The 15,495-nt window shown below is 40.8% G+C and overlaps 2 protein-coding genes across 2 annotated transcripts in view; one reads left to right on the top strand and one right to left on the bottom strand.

Annotated features, from left to right (window-relative positions):
• Positions 1–8,419, top strand: part of LOC107118035 (chromosome unknown open reading frame, human C1orf168) — a 67,687-nt gene extending 59,268 nt beyond the window's left edge. The window contains exons 16-18 of the mRNA XM_015420262.1: positions 5,230–5,326; positions 7,701–7,860; positions 8,382–8,419. Coding sequence (XP_015275748.1) covers positions 5,230–5,326; positions 7,701–7,860; positions 8,382–8,419 — 295 coding nt within the window. The remainder of the gene's footprint in view (positions 1–5,229; positions 5,327–7,700; positions 7,861–8,381) is intronic.
• A 3,216-nt stretch (positions 8,420–11,635) lies between these two features.
• Positions 11,636–15,495, bottom strand: part of PRKAA2 (protein kinase, AMP-activated, alpha 2 catalytic subunit) — a 37,372-nt gene continuing 33,512 nt past the window's right edge. Inside the window, exon 11 of the transcript XR_001482753.1 lies at positions 11,636–15,493. The gene's annotated coding sequence lies outside the window, so the exon portion shown is untranslated. The remainder of the gene's footprint in view (positions 15,494–15,495) is intronic.

Genomic DNA, 15,495 nt, shown 5'->3' with positions numbered 1-15,495 from the left:
ACACAAAATTACAACTGTTCTTTAGGTAGCAGAGATCAGTTCCTCTGGAGAAAATGGTGGACTCAGTGTCATTATACCCTGCTGAGGTCGCCACAGCAAATTGACACTGAGTGTCCAAGGCCAGGGCACCGGCCCAGAGCCTCTTTCTAGAGACCGTTGTATTTATTTCCACAACTGACCTTTTTCCTAGTTCAAGAAAAAGGCCAGAATTACATCTATGTGTGTTTGGGAAAGAAGGAAATGAAATAAAGTAAAAAATATTCAGTTCTATTTCCATATACTATATCCATTTATTTAAAAGACTATATTAAATTAAAACTGGCAATTCTACTATCTTCAAATATTAAATGTATAACCTTAACATAATAGTCATACTACTTTCTTCTGAATTAAACCATATCAATTCTAAGATAATTTTAAAGTATTATTGTCTGTCCTTTAAAAAAAAAAAATCAATGGAGGTTTTGTGTAAATTTCAACATAGCCCTAGTGTGAAAACCTGCTGTCCCTTTGGTGTTGTTTGTTGCTTTCATAGCTTGACTTTTCCTTCCATTTTTACCTCGTTTTACATTAGGGTTGCCAGGTCCCCTGGGGGGGTGGGGGTTTGCCCACTCCATGGGCCCCTTACCTGCCAGCCTGGATCCAGCCGCCAGGGGGAACCCCACCCCAAAAGTGCCGGGATCACGCCAGGCACGTTGTGGGGGGATGCTCTATCATTCAAGGGAAAACTCTATGTTTTTCTCTCAAATGATAGTGGTCCTGCCCCCAACGTGCCTGACATGATGATGTCACTTCCGGGTGACGTTTGCGGGTGCTCCCCCACCACAGCTAAAGGTAAGACCTGGCAACCCTATTTTACATGTTACTATAGTGAGGGCTTAGGAACTAGCACTTCATTCTGCCTCTGCTCACTCATGGTCAGTGTTTCACTTTTGATATGGTTCCAGCCTTGCATGCACAAATCTCATTTATCAAGACTTTAAGTATCTGTGGCTCTCCTTACTTTTTGGGGGGATCATTTAAACCACTGTGCGGTTCTTAAAATATACAGTGTACTGGTAGATACATTCTACATAGTAACACATATGGTTCAGTATCTTAATTTGAGCCTGGTCTGAGCAGGCCTACAAATGGGTAGGGGAATAACTGCAAACAATTGGCTGCTGCTGCTATGTTTACCAACAGAGAACGTATTTTTGTGGCTTACAAGATAAGTAGGGTTGCCAGGTCCTAAGGTCTTGCTGGCAGGGGGTGGGAGGGAGCTTTCCAGGAGCAGGGGGGGGCAGGGTGACATCACTGCACACAATGTCCCCAACATGATGATGTCACACAGAAGTGATGCCATCACGTCGGGGATGTCGCACGGTGATGCTGTGGTATTTTGGCCAAAACTCTATGGTTACCACAGAGTTTTGTCCAAAATACCAGAGCACCGTGGTGTGATGTCCCTGGCATGACTATGTCACTTCCGTGTGATTTCATCAAGCAGGAGCACACAAAATTGGGGGATCCCCTGCACCGACTTGGGGGCTGGCAACCCTAAAGATAAGGCCAGAAGGTTAAGACTGCTGAAAACTCAAATACTCCAGGAACTGGTAGTTCTTTAAGTAAGACAGCAAGAATAACTGAGTGTTAAATGTCTTTTGTAGGATAAAATGGCTTTATTAACATTGTGGCCTCAAAATTCTTCTTATAGTTTGCTTGGAACACATAATCTGCTTTATGTGTGCCATGTAAAAAAAATCCCTTGTAGCACAACACTGTGTAAAGGATGCTCAGTGCTTTGCTTGCAACCTATTGAACCAAACGTCTGTGTACTGCTGTAACTACATGATTCCTATTTGAAAATGTTTTTGTGATTCAGTGGTGCATGAAATGAGGTCTGTTGTGTTGTATCGTATTTGATCTCACCAATACCCCATTGTCTGTTTGGGCCGTCAGCATTTTGCAGCATCCATGACATTCAGAAGCCTATTTCCCCCCTCTCTGCTCTCTAGAGAGAAGAACGAGATGCATAAAAACTGGAAGTTAAGATTCCTCGCGTCAAAAGAAAAAGATCGGAGGAGAAGCAGTGAAGATGCTGATATGTAATAAGCAAATGCTGACTTCCTTAAACAGAACAATCCCCTTCTCCCTTTATTGGTTATTTTATTTTGGACGTTTCTATACTGCATTTCTTTGTTGCAAGCAGCAACCAAAGCAGTGTACAAATTTAAAGTTTAAAATAACTGTGGGTTCGATTCAACCAGCTTTTCTGCTGAGCTAGTTTGGTGTAGTGGTTAAGTGTGCGGACTCTAACCTGGGAGAACCGGGTTTGATTCCCCACTCCTCCACTTGCACCTGCTGATGTGACCTTGGGTCAGTCACAAGCTCTGGCACAGCTGTTCCTGAAAGAGCAGTTTGTGTCAGAGTTCTCTCAGCCCCACCCACCTCACAGGGTGTCTGTTGTGGGGAGGGGAAGGGAAAGGAGTTTGTAAGCCGCTCTGAGACTCCAAGTGAAGGGCGGGATATAAATCCAATCTCTTCTTCTTCTTCTGAAAAAAGGAGCAGGGGTACACTTTGACTACCAACAAAGGCTATGCTGGCCCTTAACCTCACTCCCTCTAAATGTGATGGTGTCCTCATTGCTGCCACGAGGACACTGCCGCCATTTTAAAGTCCTTAAAAATGCTGTGAGGGCCCAATCTTGATCAGGTCTCGTGTGGATGGCCGAGACACTCTTTTTCCTTCCCCTGTGGTTGCTCCCCCCCCCCCCACGACTGTTTCGGCACTTGAAAAGTCATGGAGGGACATTTTTTATTTCTTTAGAAATTTGTATCCTGCCTTTCTGCCCTTATAAAGGTCATCAAGGCAGAACATGAATTCCATGCTGTGGGCCTCTTCAGTTCAGGCCATTGTGATCATGGCTTTAAAATGGCAGTGATGTTCTTGTAGCTACCACAAGGATGCAATCACATCTAGTTTGGCCCTCAGTGAAAAAGCTAGTGGAATCTAACCCTTTATGCTGTTTGTAAGAACCTGTTCATTTTAACACACTATTTCAAAATATAGTAATACATGAGCACATGTACTAGTACAAACACTACACAGATGTCCTTGGTTTGGGTCCAGACTAAATTTGCCAGTTGCAGAATTTATTTTTTGAATTTATATTCCACACTCCTTGCAAATGGGCTCAGAGCGAATCACAACAGATAGGCCTTTCGGCCGCACAACACATCATTTCAACCACAACTTTCATTCCCCATTTCCACTGCAGCCTACTGATCTCCACAAAATGCTGCTGATGGAGGATAGAGCCCCTGAAGAGGGTCTATGGTGGGAAGGGGTAATCAGTGGAAATGGCCAACTTTGTCTGTATCCAACCCTATATGAGGATTGAGCAGAATCCAACCCTATGTAAGGACTGAGCAAGTTCTTTCAAGGCTCTAAATTGCAACTGGCTATCACTGGTGTACTCTAAAGTCAGTCTATATATGGAGAACATCTGGAGTACTGAGCTAGAGCCCAGAGAACTAGTTTGCTACTATTCATCTTCTCCTCTGTCCATTCCATGTTCTGTTGTATGTGGCGCTCTAGTCCTCCTGCTACCATGGTATGAAAGTGTGGCATTTTGCTATCTTGCTTGAGTTGAGGAAGGCAAAATAGTTTGCACTTCCTTTTTGTTTCAGGGTGTTTTTTTTAATATAGCTAATATGTAAATGTCGAGATAAATAATTTAATATGGACTGTAGCACAAAATATTATGGCAATTAAGAGTGCTGTTTCTGTATGATTTGGGACTTACCTTGGTTTGATGTGATCCATTGATTTGTAGAAACCATATCAGGTAACATGCACGTGAAATTCTTCTCCAGAGTGACAGCTGTTAGTCTTGGGTCCATGTTATTAGGAGGCTTCTCATTTTACTTCATAGCAATCCATTATATATGAAAAGTCATTTCTGTATCCATTATGTCACTGCCTCGAATGGAAAGTGATTACCATACCAATAACTGTTTGTCTTAGTCTGTAAAGACTCATTCCAGACAGTTGCTGTTAATGCAACTATGCTTTATCTATACAGATTACAAATCATTAGTTAAAGTTTAAACTATTGAACAAATCCTTGGTCATAGCTCCATATCATTATGATACAGGGAGGGAGGGATAGTTTTTTTCCCTCCTTCCTCTAAAACTGCCCTGCTAGCCCTGGAAAATATTTCTACTCTAAGAATAGTCCAAGTAGTTCTTCTCTATCCATACTCTTGTGCTGCTTATAAGCACAGAACAATTCTAAGTCAGAAAGAAGTCCCAAATTATTCAATGGGTCTTACTCCTGGGAGAGTGTCCTTTTGGATGGCAACCAAAACACAGCATAAGCGCCAGGGACAGCAGCATGGAGGGTACCCTGGGAGGCCGCTGTGGAAAAGGGAAGGTCTGCTCATTCATAGATCTAGACCCAGCCCGATCTACCCAGGAGAGGTTCGGTGCTGAGCTTTTCAAGGAGCAGCTCCATGCTGCTTATCAATCCACTTTTGGAACTAAAGGACTCTGAAGAGCAGCTTGTGGTGGCATGAGGGAATGCAAAGCAAAGGAAAGGAAAGCAAAAGGAACCCCCCCCTGGATATAATGAGGGGCATGTGTTTACCTGAAGTGGCTTTTTGGATCCTGGCATGTAACATTACATCTTTTTAAATGGCAAAGGACACCAGAAAAAATCTCAGTCTGATAAATGCCCTTGGTGTACACACTGCAGGAGTAGGCACATATCCGCATTTGTAAATTCAGATAGGACTGTATGTTTGATTTAAAAGTGACCCTTTCTCTTTCTGTCTAGCATTAATGACGTTCATAAGGGATTTTCCATAAGGGCTAAAACGTGAATACTAGGGTTTTGTTTTATTTTGCTACAACAGACTAAAATGGTTACACCTCTTCAATAAGATTCAAAGAACCCTTAGCATGAGTAGAAAGCTTGTGCAAAGGATGGTTGATTCCCCCCCCCCAATTCTTCAGTCTCAAGCCCTGGATTGCAATCCACCCCAGTGGGTCCCATGACCCCAAGAAACAACTTTTCAACAAAAAAAGAGCAGCAGCCAGAGGGGACAGGCAACTCCTGTTGCATGAGTGGAACCTTTGGGGCACTTATAAAAAGGGCTTTAACAATAAGGTGAATTAGCTGCCTTTTGTAGTAATGTTTTATATTTATTTGCTAGAGACTATCATGTGTATATTCTTTGTTAGTAGCCTGTCTTCCAGAAACTTATTCAAAGTCAAGAAATATAATGTTGGAAAGCATAACAAGATGACAAAAGAAGAAAAACTATTTAGAGAGAGGTTTATGGTATGTATCTTCCATATATATATATATTTTAAAAAACAACAACATAGCTTGGGTGGTGTCCGGTTACCTGTAGTTTAAAGTGGGGTGTGTATATGTTTGCAGTACATGAAAATTAGTCTGCCAACTGCTGCCAGTCCTGCAGTCTATTCACAGTTCTATGTAAATGTTATCTTGTTGTTTGGGCTTGCATGCTCTAGTTGCCCCACCGTCCCCCAGTAAAGATGCCACACACAATAAATGGGCTCACCTGGGATGTAGTTATTAAACCAATCTGATCCCAACCCTCAGTGTGGGCACTGTGTACCTAATGGGCTGCCACAGGCATCCCAGGATTAGTAGGCAATCTCATGCCGGCTCCAAGTGTGAGGTGGCCTTAATCTGTCAGTCGCCTTTCCTGGCCTGCATACCAAGCTGTTGCTCTACCACCATCTGCCCACTAGGGTTAGAACGAGTGGAGCCACAGCCCCATAGGGGGTCCCACGGCAACATCCCTGACTTGGTAGGCCATGAGAGGCTGGTTCAGGAAACCTCCCACCATCATAAGATGCCTCAGGTGCTCACCATAGATTCATAACTCAAACAGAGGCCTGCGACTGTTCCAGCGAACCCTAGCCAACCCTCACCACTTAACCTAATCAGAACCCCACCCTGATGAAGTGAAACCGGTGAAAAAGAACACTTTTCCAGCCAATCTGAAAGGGTACAAAAAGATTCCTGCTTGAGCCCCAAAGCTATGAGCTATCAATACCTTGACAAAATACAGTGATGGGTGGGAGGGACAGTTCCACATGGCAAGTGCAATTATGGAGATTAGCCGTCTTATATGGTTTGCTTGCTTTTTGCCCTTGATTGATGGGGAGCCCAGTCTTCCAACATGCCCCCAGAAGAAAGCTCATTTGGAAAAGGAGAGGCACCAAAAACAGCTCCCAAACTACTAGGGGTGGGAGCTGAACTTCTCCACAAATGTTAAGGATTTGAGAGTTCCAGAGAAAAATCTATGGGCTGCAGAGTATTTATGTTTGAATGATCACAAGCTGCAACCCACAACTATTTTGGGGTGTGTGTGTGTGTGTGTGTGTGTGGAGTCAGGTTTACCAGAAGCACATTAAACTGGGCTGTTGGTAGTTTCCTGTGTAATTTTGACAAAATTCCTAGTGATGATTTTGAGCATGTTGGGTGCAACTATAAAGAGTATTTTCACCTTGCTTTTTAAGTGACATCTGTGGTTAGTCACAGAATAAGAAGTATTCTCAGTGGTTATCCCCAGAACACCTGGATATTCTCTGGAAGTGTTCATATGATTTTTGTAATGGAGGATCAAGGTTTAAAGCGGGATAGCCAGCCTTTTCTGTAATGAGAATTTCTTCTGAAATAATGAAAAATATTCCAAATTACCAGTGAAGGTAAAGAGAGAAAACTACTATGAAATAAAAGCCTTAAAAAAACCTCAGAGCAGATCTTTTGTGATCTTTTCCTGGATCTTCTAAGGGATGCATTAAGTATTTTGTAGTTCATGAGATACTTGTTGGAGACCCCAGGTTTAAAGAGACCAGGAGATTATAGCACTGTTCTCCTTAAATTTTTAATATTGTTTTGAAATGATTTGTTTGCTTTTTAATCTAGTGTTGCTTGCTTTAAACCTTTGGGAAAGATTAAAAATAAACTCTGGTCTTGCTACGTGTTAAAGGTCATAACTACTTTCTTTTTCAAGTTATTTTAAAACTGGATTGAAATTTATATTTTATTGCACATGATAATGCATTTTAGAATACCTTGTAAATAACATGGATAGGCTATTATATGCTGACTGACCATAATAGCAACTAGGTAATTCAAGGTCAAGATATAAACCGGGATTCAAAGAATTGTACTACTACTTCTGCATGCCCAAGGAGGCTTTGTTTGGTGTAGTGGTTAGGAGCGCGGATTCTAATCTGGGAGAACCGGGTTTGATTACCCACTCCTCCACATGCAGCTGCTGGTGTGACCTTGGGTCAGTCATAAATTCTTTCAGGGCTGTTCTCTCAAGGGCAGTTCTTGAGAGAGCTCTCTCAGCCCCATCTACCTCACAGGATGTCTATTGTGGGGAAGGGAAGGGAAAGGGATTGTAAGCCGCTCTGAGGCTCCTTCGGGTAGTGAAGGATGGGGTAAAAATCCAATCTTTTCTTCTTCTCCTTCAAACAGTAGCATTTTCACCCTTAAAATTATGGGCATCCTACTTCTGTGAGAAACTTTCCAAAGCACAGTGTAATATAGCACAGGGCCCAGTTTAAAAGGAAAAAAAATCACCACTGAACATGACCATTTTTTGAGTCTTACTAAATCAACTTTTCGTATATCTATCTCAATTGGCTTTATTTTTGATCTCTCTCAGTATACAAAAGAAATCACAGTAATAAATACTGCAGTTGCACACTGTTCAAATACTTTGACCAAAAGAAAACTTGACTTACGGATTACAGCTGGAGAACAACTTGAAGTTATTGATATCGCGGAAGGGAACCAGCTAATTTGTCGGAATTCTGAAGGCATGTGTAAGTGTCTAGGTGTTGGTGAATGAAAGGTGTGTGGGTGAAGCATGGTGGCGGGGAAAATGGCAAACTCAAATTACTGCAGTTCTTGCAAAGTGGCCCCTTTAAATGCATCACTTGGAAGCAGGGTATAAATTGAACTACTTTGAGCTGGAATGGAATGGCCAAGTACCTTAAATAAATCCAGAATTGAAAGAAAATGTTTTGGCTTCAGTTCTGAGCCCCTCAACCACTTCTTAAGCTCAGAAACTGTAATATTGTTGCTACCTATTTAAAACATGTTTTAAATAAATAGTTTACTCCTAGAAGCCTGAATCCTCCCACCTACAAATGGGCTGTGCATCATTCACTGCAATTTGTGTGAATCTCCCAATGCAACTTAAAAAAAAAACCAGATTACCTATTTTTGCAAATTCTTACTTGAATGCTAGTTTTAAGGCATATATATTTAGAAGGTTTTATATGGTTAATCTCTAAATTTCTATGAGATCCATGTAAATAACTGATTTTTTCTTTCTTTCTAGATGGATATGTGCTATTAGAACACTTGAATTTCAGGTAAATTTTACAGAATGTGTTTATGATCAGAAATTCACCCATATACAATTAGCTACCCATGGCCGCGATCTGCAAATGTCTAAATATGCAGATTGCAGCCACACGAAAGCTAAATATATCTTTCTGCACACTTGGGGGGCTCCCTAGAAACGCAGAAAAATCTGAAACTTTTTAAAAAAATACACAGCGGGGTTAAATCCCCCCCAAATAAAAAGTGTTCTCTGCGCAAGCACAGAGAATGCACTTACCTTTGGCAGTTGAAGGAGGCCGGGAGCCGTGCTGGGGTCAGGAGCAGCACAGCCGAAGGCTCCACAGTGGGCCTGGTGGCAGTGGTGGCACAGCCCAGGAGCCCTGCTAGGCCGGGAAGTGGCATAGCCCTGAAGCCACAAAGGGAATTCCACCAGCAGTGGCACAAACCTGTCCGTTGCCCATCAGGGCTCCTGGGCTGCACCACTGCAGCTGGGCCCAGCAGTAGCAGTAGCTGCACCAGGGAGCCATGCTGGGGCAAGCAGCACAGCTGAGGGGCCCTGCTAGACCCAGTGGTCGCCAAGCAGTGAAACTCCTGGGTTGCCCTGGGCCCTGTGTGAAAGTTGATGGGGGGAAGTGTCTGTTGGCTCACTCTGAGCAGCCCCAGATGAGCTAGCACAGTTACCCCTCCAACTCTCCAGTGAGCTGCAGAGAACTGGTGGGGGGGTGACTGTGCTGCCTCACCCAGAGCTGCACCAGGCAAACTGCAGAGAGTAGTGGGGGGCAGTCTCTGCTGGCTCGCTCGGAACTGCTCTGGGCAGCCTGAGGCTCCACGCTGGGCTTGGTGACCGAGTGGGGAGGAAGATGGGATCCCCCTGTGAGTCTAATGGGCCCCTACTCGTAATATCTATTGCATAAACATTTTTGCATGTAAAGAAGATAACACTTTATTGATGTCTGATGAGGCCATCCAAATGTGAAATTGTAATCCTGTCCTTCTCTCCTTTTGTGGTCCCCTACCATACTGTGTGGTAGGGTTCACTGCATGAAAACACTGAGAAAAATGGACACAGTTCAGGAGTAGTGAGAGATACAGGTTAAATTTTGCCAGTACCCTTGGCTACATGAATGCCGTGTTTGCAGCTAGGAGATGTTTCAGCTGCTGTGCCATGGGAGTAGCATCTCCCTTTCTAGATGGTTAGTGGTTGCTTCAATGTATCCTTTTGCGGATGTCTTTCAGTTAGTCTGAACTTCTTTGTGACTGTACATAGCCATTCATGATGTTTCAGTAAATATGTTTTGTGTGTTCTCTCCTAAAACAGTAATTAATGTGAGATGTGCTTCAGGCATACATCTATCTACATGTGACTTCATAGGAAACAAACGCTGGAAACAAGCAGCAATAAGAAGCTTCTTAGTGTGCAGTAGCACTGAGCGATAGCATTTAGGTTGCTACTAAATGCTGTGAGAAATTTGAATTTTTCAGTAGCCCAACGGTCTCTTGTTTGAATGACTGTTTACCATGGAATTCAGCTCAAGTGCTTCAAATTTGTACTATATTATATGCAGCTTGATGAATTCTGGATAGCAGCTAGGATTTAATTCCCCGCGTACACAGCTAAAGCAATTTTGAATGCACAGAGGACTCAACCAGAAGTTTCGCCAACCACAGCTCTTCATGTATGTCATACTTTACTGGATGGTCCCCTGAACTTTCCCGGGTTTGGGTGGCTGCTATCATGAGGGGAAACCAGAAAAATCACCATGGATTTGTAGGAACCTTCTTGTAGTTCTCTGTATCACTGCCTCAACTTTTATGTGTACAGGAATTTGTCTTGTTGATGTGTAATACTGGACATGTATATATTGGAGAGGTTTAAAATGCAGATGTAAAGAGAATTAATTGTGAAGTGGCATTTAATCATTTTTCAAGTTGCTAAAGCTAAATGTACATTCTGAATATAAATTAGTAGGTCAGCATTGTTCTAAGCATTCTCCTGATTTGCCTTTTTGTAACTCGTTAAAATTCATGAAGGACTTTGAATGTAGTTCTGGTCAATTTCAAAAGAGGTTAATGGTAAATAATGGGTCTATGATATAGAAGCACGCAAGGGAATGGTTTTCTCCAGACTTAAAGATTTGTATCTCAGTTTTGGTACACATAATAAATCTTCCAGATACCACACACAATGATGATATGAGCATTATGGAATTGTCATGTGACCTCTATCACTGAAAAAACAGGCAGTAAAACTAATGCACTGGAAAAAGCAAGCCCAAGAAGTACCTTTTCCCAAGTTGGATGATGATAAGCACAAGTATATGTTACATTAACAGGAGCAAATACTGAAGCTAGTCAATCATTGTTAAAAAATATTATTTCCTCAGGAAAATTTTGTCTTAGAAATGACACTAGTCGAATATATCATGAGGAAAAATTTCAATAAAAAGAACCGTGAACAAACACTTGACTTACATTTTAAGTACTGATACATGTACTTCTGTTACATAACTCTAGCTACATATTAGATTAGTATGTTGACTTACATGTTTACTTGCAAAAGCTTTGTGTGGTTGCTGCTATAATTAATGTCCCTCTATGATCTCAGGAAGAAACATTATATAATACAGAATCACTAATGATTATTGAAGAAATGTAAATTTGTGTCCAATCAACTCCTAACAGCTTTGAAAAGATGCTCCAACTTCCTTTTTTTTAATGGAATGCTCTCAATGTTAATGATGGATAATTCAAAATACTTCCTTGAAGGTGGTATCAAACTGGCATTTGCCTGTATCATTGACTTTTTGAAAAAAATTACAAAGTCCCGTACATTAGTGTTTTTAAAGAGGGAGTGTTGGGAAAGAGACATGATTATGTGGTAGAATGAAATCTCTTTTGTGCTGTCCTTCATTTCAACGTTTATGTGACTTGGATTTGGGCATTGTGGGGTTATAGCTGACATAACCGTGCCACCATGTGACTTATTAACCTTTTTGCTATTTAATGTCAGTTCCCTGGAAACTCTCACTACATCTTTCAGCACTGCCTGTAGCTAACAAAGCTGCCTCCATATCCTTAAAATCTGAATCCATGTGTATGTGTGAAAGTTTCTAAAATATAAGATCATAGTGGTAGCCTTAGCATTTGAAATCTCATAATGTTATAATTTGTTTATTTTTGCTGAAGAGCAAATGTTATTCATGAAACAACCAGCACATACAGTGTAAAACAAACCTTTTCAACACAAATAGGTAAATTACAATCTGGCTTGCAGTTATTTAGCCTTCATTTTATGCATAAAACCAATTTAAAGGAGTATACCTTTTCCAAATGCTGCTGATACAAATAAAGCAGCAATTACTTAAAAATAGTCCTGTGTTGCCTTTCTATAAACCTAAAATTGAAGCTTAATCTGAAAGCATTTTTATGACACAGTCTGCAAAACATTGTATTTCACCTCCACCTGCTGGCGTAGTAATTTACATAACGTAGATTGCTCCATTATTAAGTAACAGGAAATACAAATATACAGCCGTCTTAAACTTCTTTGGGGCATAGATGGGTGAGACTATTAATTCAACAAATTACAGTAGTTTTCAAGGTCATAGCTGTGATCATGTGGCTTTCAGCTTTGTTTTGCACACGAAAGAAAAATACTGCTAGATTTACAAAACATCCATTTGTGAAAAACAATACAAAGTGACTTCACTTCCAGCAACAAGAATAAATACTGGTGTATTTATGGTAGCTGTGTCAGAACTTTGGGATATGAGGATAAATAAACTACATTCAACCATTGAAGAAAAGCAAATGCATAGTGGAACATGAGGAGTCTTCAAATAAATGCAATTACATAAACAAGTTTGATCAAGTAAGGCAGCTTCAACGGGAGATTCAAGGCATTTGAGAATCAAGCATAAATGTGACAACATAGCAAAAGGGTAGAATATCTTAGCTGATTACCAGGTTCCTTGTCCATTAAACTTGTATATAAAGACATATTGCTGTCTAAATGCACAGAAAACTGCATTTACTAGTGGTTTGAATGGCTGCTTTTTCAGTTACCTTTGAACTTTCATAATAATAAATGTATTGCAATTACAGCATGGCTTATGAACAACTCGGGTCTGGGATGATCCAGGGTTACTTGCATGCAAATTAAAACCTGTGTGCACAGCTGCAACTTATTTTTGGATCTGTATCCAAAGCAGCTCTCACTTTTGAAGAGGCAAGACACCTCTTCAGCTGAAAGTGGCTTGCTTTTTCTGACATGGGAGTTACTGTAGAGAAAATGCCAAAGAGAAGACGTAAGAGCATTCACCACCCCCTTATTTCTAAATATACTGTCTGCTTGTCTCATTGTGGTCATAGTCTACTATGTGATCCAGTGCTGTGTAAATATGAAACTCCTATGCACAAATTCTTTAAGTGCAAAGGATAGTGCCTGTGGAACTGCTATCTTATGAAATGGATGGGGTGTGCAGCATGAGCACAGCCTCAACCACGCAGCCTGGGCATAGGTTCTGAATGGGAACATACTGTTTTTAATAGAAAGACATCTGAAAGCTCTGGATTGTGGTGATAGGAAACAATTATGGATGAAATACTGGGGAATAAAACCAAGCCCCAAAGTGACCATATACTGTTTAGCATAGGGCTGGGAAAAGGAGAGGAACAGAAAGCAGCATGTAATTTTAGTTGGGAAAATGCAGGATGAATGCCTTGTAAATTTACCCTTGATACAACTGCAACCTGTGGCATCAGCCATCTATCTACTGAAAGATGATTTTTTGTTCCATACAAATTTTAATGTTAAGGCAAAGTAAGAACATAGCAAGCCCTTCAAATTTTGCAGAGAATTCCTGTTTATGGGTTACTGTATGCTGCACAGTAGTTGTGGAAATAATGGAAATAAAGCTTTTGGGACTATGAGCAGTTGATGCAAACTGAAGGCACAATTTTAGTTTCTCTAGTACAGGCCAGGCTTTTTCTTGAATCAATATATTACCACTGATATGAGCAACAAATTGTCACTAAGCTACAGCTGTAAATTTAACTATATAAACCTGTAACAGAACATACCATGATTCTACTAAAGATGCACCAATGACTGTTTTGGTACTGTTTTCCTTCCAGTGGCAGGGTCCCTGCTTCCAGTGGCAGGGTCCCTGCTTGAAACCTGCATAAAGGCCTACAGGATCATGTTATGAGCCATAATGAATGTTCCCCACCCCCCAATGATGACCAGACCACTCACTGTGTCATCTTAAATCTTTTCAAAGCCAGGACTTCTTTTATGACCTCTATATTGCAGCATGCCAATAAGGAAACAGTGGCTGAAAATTACACTTTGACTTCAAGCCCGTCCTGCTTGTTCGAACCCTCATACTGGAACAAAATATAGGTGATGGCTATCGGAACCTGTACTATGAATGCTATAAACTCTCTGATGAAATTCTGAAGTCAAAGGTCTGTTTAAAAGATTCCATTTTGGCAGATGTTTAAATACATGATGGCTAGACATTTCTAAATTCTACTATTAAATATTTGTTCCACAATGTATAGAAAGTCATGAAGGATAACAAACCCACATGGGCAGCTCAGCGTACAAACTGAGCTTTCATCGTTTGTGATGGCCTCCAGCCATTTGGACAGATCACTAAAGCTACACGTAAGAACCTTCCAGTCTGCAGGGCTCTTAAAAAGTGTTAACCACTTAACAGGCATTATTGTGAATATCTTTTTATTTTTCTCATTAGCGTGTTACCTCTAAAAGAGGCAAAGTGCAACTTAAGTGCTAAAACCTAACACAGAAGTTAACACTTTAGACCTGTCCTGCAGGTAGAGTTACAAGTGGTCAAAAGAAACTTGTTGCTCGTTATGTTTCAGGCAGTTTTTTCTGGTATGTTAAAGATTATGAGATACCACTTTAGCATTACTGGTAACAGCAAATCAGATGGTTTTAACTGAGCAACTAATCTTGCTTTTGTTTTTTCTTTAAATTCTGTTCTTGATAGACAACCTGACGGTGCTGTTTTGCTCCTCAGGCGTGGCATGCCTACTTTAGGGTTTTTTCAAACTGTTGAGGAACACAAACAAATATGACATAAAACTCTCTATCTGGCATGGGGAAAATAGTGATAGCTCAGAAGAAACATGAAATACACTAGTTTTGTTCTTTCTATAGGAGAACAGTGTGCCAAATATCTTTAAAATGGCAATGTTTTAATGAAGAAGGCCTTACCGAAAGCTTCAGCAAATGGTGACTGTTTTCTGCTCAGTCATAATTTTGTTCACCTTGCCTTGACTTCAGCCTGTTTCCCCCCTTCTATCAGGCAACAATTAATTAAACCTCATTGTTAAACAAAAAGACAATTATATTAACCCAACATCATTAACTAATAAGTACACTATCCACACAAGCTGCCCTTTCATAAAATAATTTTAAATTCTGATGCTGTTGGAAATATAAGTAAACCTGATTCCTTCAGAGAACATTTACAAAAAGAACAATGGAACAGACATTATCCCTGCTTTATCAGTATACTGGTGAAGGTCACAATCAATTAAGGTTTATAGGTACAGGAAAACCCTGTAGCCTGGACCAGCATTGTCAAATTTATGTTCCAGCTTCAATGAAATAGAATCCGTTCTGTGTGCTATCTCCTCTTCTGTCAGAAAGGTAAATTTGGCTCCTGTCCTGTCAGTGAGGAAATAATTGCCAGAGACTCAGTTTCTGGAAGATTATTTGAACTGAAATGCAAAGCTCACTGAACCCTAACCCTTGACCTCAAAGGCATTAATCTGAATGCATAAGAAACACACATGACTCTGCCAAGGCTGCCTTTTTTGTTATATATTTTGGACAATCTAAATGGCAACTTGACCATGTGCAACCTCCTCTGTATTGGAAACTCACATTCAGTTTGGGTGGAGAGGTTACCTTGAACTTCTACGGCTTACAGAGTTAGACAGACAGAATGATGGTGTGATGTGGCTTTCATTGAAGTCTCCGGTACCTTCAGCAGGGCAGCAGGCCAATGTTTTTACAATTATTACTTCAAAGGGTCAATAATATACCACTTCATGAATGGCTAATCAGTGGACCT

The sequence above is a fragment of the Gekko japonicus genome, unplaced genomic scaffold (genome assembly GCF_001447785.1).
Source record: "Gekko japonicus isolate JY-2015 unplaced genomic scaffold, Gekko_japonicus_V1.1 scaffold284, whole genome shotgun sequence".
In the NCBI taxonomy this organism is placed as follows: Eukaryota; Metazoa; Chordata; class Lepidosauria; order Squamata; family Gekkonidae; genus Gekko; species Gekko japonicus.
This window is presented reverse-complemented; position numbering and strand designations above follow the sequence as displayed.